General features: G+C 50.2%; 1 protein-coding gene and 1 gene segment (V, D, J or C); both read right to left on the bottom strand.

Moving 5' to 3' along the window:
* Positions 1–657: 657 nt before the first annotated feature.
* On the bottom strand, positions 658–2,781 carry LOC308273729 (FMR1-interacting protein NUFIP2-like; the record flags this gene model as incomplete). Its single annotated transcript, XM_080711025.1, has 1 exon — positions 658–2,781. The coding sequence occupies exon 1, from the start codon at positions 2,758–2,760 to the stop codon at positions 658–660; it is 2,103 nt and encodes a 700-aa protein (XP_080567151.1). The 5' UTR covers positions 2,761–2,781.
* A 3,012-nt stretch (positions 2,782–5,793) lies between these two features.
* Positions 5,794–6,297, bottom strand: LOC308274049 (immunoglobulin kappa variable 1D-13-like). The segment is given in 2 exons: positions 6,243–6,297; positions 5,794–6,116 (listed from the first exon to the last, which is right to left on the bottom strand).
* Positions 6,298–7,792: the final 1,495 nt, after the last annotated feature.

Here is a 7,792-nt window from a genome sequence, read left to right on the forward strand (position 1 = left end):
GAAAATATTTCCCCAACACCCCACAGAGGCTGCTTAACTCCTGGCAAGACATGCAAATCATATTTGCTAAAAAAAAAAAAGGGGGGGGGCATCCCCGCAAACTTCAAGGCATTATCCAGCATTCTCGCAGGGCTTTAAAATAAAACCAAGTATCAAGGGAAAAGTAGGGGAAAATGTTGAATCATTCTGGGTTCCCCGTGATTAGTGTATCACTTTAGTCACAGAACAAGATACAGAGATCTTTAAGTGGATTTGCCTTTCCAGTGGGTCATTTGTTGCCCAAGTTGTTGACAGCAGGAACTTAAGAACCACGCTTATTAAGTCTGTATTCATTAATCATTTGCATCCACACTTAAAAACAAAAACTAACAAATGAAAAAGGAAAACAAAAACAAAAACAAAAAAATATTCAGTACCGGAGATTAAATAACCATGTGTAGTCTCTTGAAATAAATTTGATTCCTTAAGAAGTCTAATTACTTTCAGTTGCATTTTTTAAATATATATATATATATATATATATTTGTATATATTATCCTGTGATTCTACTTATGGTTCCTCTGCTGCGTTGAAGATCTAGGAGCATAAAAGCCTTGTGTCCCCCATGAACGGTGGCTCTAATGCTGCAGAAAGGTTATGAGTAGGCAGTCTGGTCCTTCATTGATCTGGACTATCCATGGCTTCATTGTAAGTGATTATCCTTTTGGGATCTTGCTTCTGCAAATTCCAAATAGATTCCATTTCTTTAGTGTGATATACAATAGCAGCCCTCAGGTCAAAAGAACCCCAGCTATCATTCCTTTCTAGGCCTCTCTGGTATCTCTGTTCTTTGGCGGAGGAGCCTAACAAAGTGTTCATAGGAGAGGCCAGAGGATTTTGATTTTCTATCTCATAGTCCTTTGAGAGAAACACTAAAGCACCTTGACTACTGGTGTCTGCTTTCTGCAGGTCACCTATATGACTGGGTTCCAAGGATAAGACTCCACTCTCACTAGTAGTCCCAGGTTTTAGAATGCTACCCAGAACTTGAGGACTAGTCCGTTTCTCCAGCTCATAAGCCTTGGGAAACACAGGATGCTCAGTTCCTGAGGGAATTATTTCAGCACCCTGTGAAACCAAAGTGGCAGGATATTCTCCTTGAAATGTTACCTCCATCACTTTATGATCTGATGACTTCCCAATAACAGTCTCAGGGCCAGCATTGGGTTTATTTATAAATGATAAACCCCATTGATTCTGGAAGATATCCCCCAGGTTTTGCTGATCTGTCTGAGAGGGCAGATCCACTTGCGCTGTGCTCAACAGCACAGTTTGCATATTTGAAGGGTAGATAAAAAGGCTAGATTTAATTTGTTCAACAGCTGCTGAAGTCAGACTCATGTCTTGGAGAACTGAATCAGTCCCAGTAGAGATGGGTGTTAGAGTACTAGCAGCAGTAGTTAGCAGTGGCTGACCCCCTGAAGGATACACACTTGCATCAGTCCCTGCTAAAACAGGCCCATTAGAAAAGTTGGCAGAAGTAACAGATTTCAGCGCTGACATAGGGACCTGGGATAACCGACTTGAAGATTGGGTCTGAGTTTCTCCCACAGATGATGAAGAGGATGAAGATGAAGACGGTGACACAGAAGAGTTCTGTATAGTTTTGTTGAGGTTTTCCTTAACTTTGCTTGCATAACTTATTTTAGGAACTATTTTAGCACTGCTATTGTCCACTGGAAAAACTTGAGGTGGTTTAAACAGGGTCCAGGAGTCCTCTTTGGAGGCAACAGCTGAGGCATGCTTTCCTTTGGGCCGATCATCAAACTTCTTGCTGCTCACACCAGGCTTAGTATCTGAACTTTTGCGAAGCATATCAGCCACAGCAGGTTTTCGACTCATTCCTCCAGGTCCAGTTTCATACTTCCAAATGGGCTTTGAACCATCTACTCCATTTCCCTTTTGTTCACTATAGTCAGGCTTGAAAGTTTCAAGTCCCTGTTTTAAGGTTGGGACACTAGTCTCTTGTTGAATTATCTTATCCTGCACTAAATTAAGGTTTTCACAACCCTTGGCACTATTGCGCCTAGCTTTCCTTTTTTTAGGAGTGGTATATCCACTCTCGGATCCACTACCATCATTATCTGCTCCTTTGCCCATATAACCATTAGTAATATAACTTGAATTATTTGTTACAACACCATTTGGAATTGCTACAGTATCGGTCTTATCTAAAGACTGGTTCTCTCCAGATTTATTCTCATAAGACTTTCCATTCTTTTTGTCCATACTGTTTTTCTGAACAAAATTCTTGGTTTTAATTCCTGCTTTCCCAAAGTTGCTGGTCTTTACAGTCTGCTTCAGGCTAGTGTCTACAGCTTGCTGGTTGCCATTGAGGACCCTGGAAATAGGGTTGGTGGCTTCATCAGAACCCAGGCTCTTGAAAGAAATTTCTCTTTCTCCAACATTACCATTTGTTTCACCATAGCCTGTTTTCTTCTTCGGCGTTTCCTGGAGCTGCTGGAGGGTGTGCTTCTGCTCATGTTTCAGCGGCTTTGGCTGGGCCTTGGGGCTGCCCTCGGCTCCATGCTGCAGGTATTGGTGAGGCTGCTGCTGCTGGTGGTGGTGGTGGTGGTGGTTGTGGCTATGGTTGTAGAAATAATAATGGTGGTGGTGGTGCGGCTGCGGCTGCGGCTGCTGCTGCTGCTGCTGCGGGTGATGGTGCGGATGGTGGTGGCTGTGATGGTGCTGAGGCTGTGGCTGGCTGGGCTTCTCCTCCATTTAAAGCACCTTGGGCTCCCTCGCAGAGGCTGCGGGCTGCTGCACGGAAAGGATCTGAGGCTGCTCCTCCGGGCTCGTTGAGTATATCTCGGATTTTTTTTTTTAAATTAGAAACTATGCGTTCATTTTTGGATTGCTCATCTTTTAAGAGCGAGAGTCTGTTCTCCATGTGGTCTAGTCGGTTGTTTGTACTTTGAATTGAGGTCTTTACTTCATTAATTGCATCCTTTATCTATCTTTGGCTCTCCCTGAATTCTTTTTGAAACACCTCTATTATTTCTACAGTTATTTTCCTGATTTGATCTTCTAGAAATCTCTGAATTTCTGTTTTATCAGGTTCTGATGTTGTGGGGTTGTGGGCATTCATTGCTCCATTGTTATTCCTCTTTCCCATGATTTCGGAAGTTTGTGCCTTCTCTGGGTTCTTCCCTGGGTCACTACGACTTCACTTAAGGTGCTCTGGATCTCGAGTCTGCGGTATCTCAGTCACCACTACTCCTTTACTGGGTTGTATCACAGAGTCTCAAACCCTGGGAGTCAATCGAGGCTGCTTTACACCATGGGGGGGTGCCAGGTTGGGCGTTCTCCTGCATGGAGTTGTGACTATAGTGGGATATCTCTGCCACCGCAATTCACCCACTGGGTCAAGTCCCTGGGAGTCAGTACTGGGATTTCTCCTCTAGGGACCGCAATTTGACTCACTGTTGCTGAGTGCGCCGATGGAGCTGCAGTGGACTCAGTGGATTCGCTGTTGCCGCCCCGGTGGCAATATGGCACCGCTGCCACGCCCTCGGCCGTGAGGCTGACGTATTTCTTCTCTGGTTTTGAGCTCCCCTCTGAGTCCCTGCAGGGTGTGCTGAGCCCAGCCCCTGGGAGCTTTAGATGCTCCCTGCGCCAAAAAATCTGCCGAATCCCACCCGGCTGATCCACAGCGGCTCACCTCGGCTCACTGTCCACCGCTCCTCTCTGGAACCTGGTGGGCTGTTGAGTGCGTTGGTCTGGTGCCGTCCGGTGAAGTTGCTGCCGCCACCAGCAGTATGGCACTGCTGCTGCGTCCACAGCCATGAGGCCGGCGTATCTCCTCTCTGGCTCTGAGCTCCGTCTGAGTCCCCCTCCTCTCTGGGGCCTGGTGCTGGAAGGAAAGATGGCGTCCACATGGCTCCGCACCGTGGCTGCAGCTGTAGCACTGCGGTCTGGTTTCTTTCTGGTGTCTAGTTTTTCCAGCCCTCTTTTTCTCTGTCCCTTGTATTTACCTTTTTTGTTTCTCTGCTGATGGTGTTTTCTGGCTATGAAAGGCACTGATTTTGTGGTAATAGAGATTGGTTGTTAGCGGGGCTCATAAACCCTGCTTTTCTCCGTCGCCATCTTCCCAGAAGTGCTGAAACATCAGGAAATAGTTTTGATGCAAAATAAATTTCTACTTATTTGAAGTAGTTCTGGTCCATAAAAAATGAGTGGTTACAGCGCAAAAAAGATGATTTAATGCAATCCCTTGTTTGCTGTCCACTCCATGACTTAGTGACGTGTGTTGCTATGATGCCAACAACCGGCAGCACTTAGAAGCAGGTGTAAAGCCATCCTGGGCCATGGGCCTGCTCACGTTCTGAGCGCCGGGAACACTGAGCACACGGGGAGGTGGGCTGACCCCGTGCTGTGGGCACCATCACCTCTGGAGACTTTTCCCAGAATGCTCTTCCCCTCTGACTGCTGTGGGATGCTGAATGTGGAGCCTCCCGTGAGATGCAGAAGTCAGAGGAGGACGGAGCTGCACCGAGGTGAGGACTCAGAGCGCCAGGTGGGGCTGCAGGTCGCGGGCAGCCGCCCTGGAGTCAGGCAGGGTGAGAGCGCAGGTCACGCAGCCGGTCCCTAAGTGGAGCCTGGGCTCTGGCTCGGGCCCAGGAGGGAATCTGTCACTGCAGCCTCTGCTTCCCTAGTTCATACCCCCCGCCTTTCAGTGTTCTTCATGGACGACAATTCTAGAATAAACAGTTTCTGCCTAAGATTTCTTTCTTTATTCTTTTTCTTTTTTACAGTAATGGGGTTCGAATCCAGGGTCATTCTCCCTCTGAACTATACCCCCAGCCCTAATTTTATATTTTTCATTTTTGAAACAGGTCTCACTACATTGCAAAGGGCCTCACTAAAGTGAGTAGTGGAGGCTGTCCTCGATCCACGATCCTCAGTCTCAGCCTCCCAAATGCCGGGATTACAGGTGTGCACCACCACACCTGCTACCTAAGATTTCTCTCACAGATGCAATCTGGCTTCAGGAAGAGACCAAGGAAACCCTCAGTTCTAACATCTGCTTTTGTTTCTGTTGCTGCTGCTGCTATGTTGTGCCTGCAGTTTCTTTTTTTCTTTTTTTCTTTTTTTCTTTTTTTTTTTTGGTGGTACTGGGGTTCCTGGAAGCCCTTCTACCTCCGGGCTACACTCCCAGACCTATTTTTTATTTTTGAAACAGGGTCTCTTAAGCCAGCGCGGCTGGCTTCAAACCTGAGCGATCCTCCTGTCTCCGCCTCCCAAGCCCGGGGATGACAAGTGTGCACCACCACGCCCAGCTCGTGCCTGCAGTTTTCACTACCACACCCCAGACCTTCAAAAGGTTACAGTTTCATTCTCATCCCAGTATATAAACGATTCTGACTTGACTGCTTGGAGCGCCTTCTCCTTCTGTCAAGGGCAGCCTGTGTCCTGCTCCCCACACCCAGTGACATGGACATGGAGGTTTGCAGCACTTTGACTCTCACTATGCTGTATGATTCCGATGCATCCACAGAAGTTTATGAAAAACCCCAACTCTTGCAGAGACCTCCCTCCTCAGGTGCAGTGGTCTGTGTCCTCAGCTACATCAGGACAGGAGGGATCAGGACTGCACTGTTGGGCTGAGCAGGAGGAAGAGAGTCGTCAGGTGCAGAGGAGCCTCCTGGTCCTGCTACCAGAGCCTCCAGGGCCTCAGAGAAAAGCTCTCAGCAGGTGGAGGCTGCAGGAGGAGCAGCTGGGGCCGCCCAGCCTCACACTCTGCCCCTGGGTGGTTTATGTCAGGGCCTCTATCACTGTGGGAGGCCAACTGTAATGTTGTTGACAGTAGTAAGTGGCCACATCCTCAGGCTGCAGGCTGCTGATGGTGAGTGTGAAATCTGTCCCTGATCCACTGCCGCTGAACCTCGAGGGGACCCCAGATTGCAAACTGGATGCATCATAGATGAGGAGCTTGGGAGCTTGCCCTGGTTTCTGCTGATACCAGGCTAAATTCCTATAAATATTTTCACTGGCTCGGCAAGAGATGGTGACTGTGTCTCCTGGAGATGCAGACAAGGAGGATGGAGACTGGTTCATGTTGATGTCACATCTGCCACCTGATTATGGAAATACAGAAACAAAAAAAAATCCACATTATTGATTACATTGGAAGAGAACTTCTCTGAAAACCCAGCCATCCCTGACCCCACAGAGCTGAGTGATCCCAGTGTGCCCCTCCTCACCTGGGAGCCAGAGCAGCAGGAGCCCCAGGAGCTGAGCGGGGGCCCTCATGTCCATGCTGGTGCTGAGGGCACTGACTCCTCACAGGTGCAGCAGCCTGTTAAGAAGCCCTCTGGACTCTGGGCACATGCAAATGAGCAGGGCTGGGCAGGGCTGCAGCTGGCTCCTGTCAGTCACTGCACAGCATCCCTGGTGACCCAGTTAGACCACTGAGAGTCGGGTAGGACAGGACATGGTGAGGTCTATTCAGGGAACAGGACACACTTGAGGGTCCAATGACAAGAGGGGGAAGAGGAGAGAGGAAAGACCAGATGTGTCCTAGCCGCTGCCTGCACTCCCAGCAGGCCTGAGCAGGAGCACTGGTTGGGGCTGGTCTTGACCTAGTGGAGACAGGACGAGGGTCACCTGTGTAGAAGGCAGTGACCTGTGTTAGCCCAGAGCCTCGTGGTCAGGCTGGTGCCCAGGGCAGTTGATCCCTGCAGCTCAGCAGCCAGGCCTGCTTCCTGCTGCTGCAGGCGGGATCTCTAAGGCTCTTGCTGGCTCTGTGGGCACAGCCACCCTCCCTCCTGTCACAGGGCTGGGCTGGAGACAGGCGCACCCCAACGCTCCCTGGCATCTCAGTGGAGAGCACACAGGAGCACACCAGATGTTAATACCAAGCTGCACGTCCATGCAGTGGGTGCAGGGCTGACCAGAAGGCAGAGCAGGCGAGCGACTGGGACAGCAAGGGAGTCTGTGTGAACGCAGCGCTCTGAGGCTCAGCCGGGGCCTCAGTGCAGTCAGGGAGCTCAGGAGAGATGGCCGCCCACGGCCACAGCGGCGTGAGGCTGCTGAGCTCAGGAGAGCTGGAGGGGATTGTGGTCTTCTGTGATGTCAGGGGAACCAAGATGCTCTGGGCGGGGCTTCAACAGTCCTCAATCCTGGAGGCTGGAAACTCCAAGTCCAGGTCCAGCACACCCCTCTGTGCCTCGGGCTCTATTCCCAAGTGGCCCCCTCTCCCAGGGACCCCTGAGCGTTCTCTTGCACGCCTGTGAGCAGGGCTGGGAGAGCTGCCTGGGCCTCTTGTTCTAGACACTGGTGTTGTGGCTGACCTCACACCTGGTGACCTGACACACTCATTGCTGTCTACAGGGCCTTTCTGCACAGACGCCCACAGAGGACTGGGGCTGCTCTATGCCAATCTGTGGACACTATTCAGACCTTAAGAGATGGGCTTTGGACACAGAGAACGCAGGGGACAGAGGACAGACAGGAATACAATTTCAGAACACTGAGAGTAGAGGAGGTTTCCCTGGAAACAATAGTCTCCCACATGACCCTGGACACACCAAGACAGGGTCTAAACCTGCCGCGCTCCCTGTGGATAAAGGGACACAGTCACCCTGGGCCTCCCCAGCACCCCAAGAGCAGCCTCTCTCTGTTTTCATGGACTCCCCCGCCCTCTGCTGGCCGAGCTGTGACATTGCATCTCACTTGCTTCAGGGGCCCAAGGAGTCCTGCTTGGTCTCTTCCTGAGGCTGAGCCTAGTGTGTCCAGCCCAGCTCAGGGGCTG

The sequence above is a fragment of the Muscardinus avellanarius genome, assembly GCF_963383645.1.
Source record: "Muscardinus avellanarius genome assembly, chromosome: 15".
NCBI lineage: Eukaryota > Metazoa > Chordata > Mammalia > Rodentia > Gliridae > Muscardinus > Muscardinus avellanarius.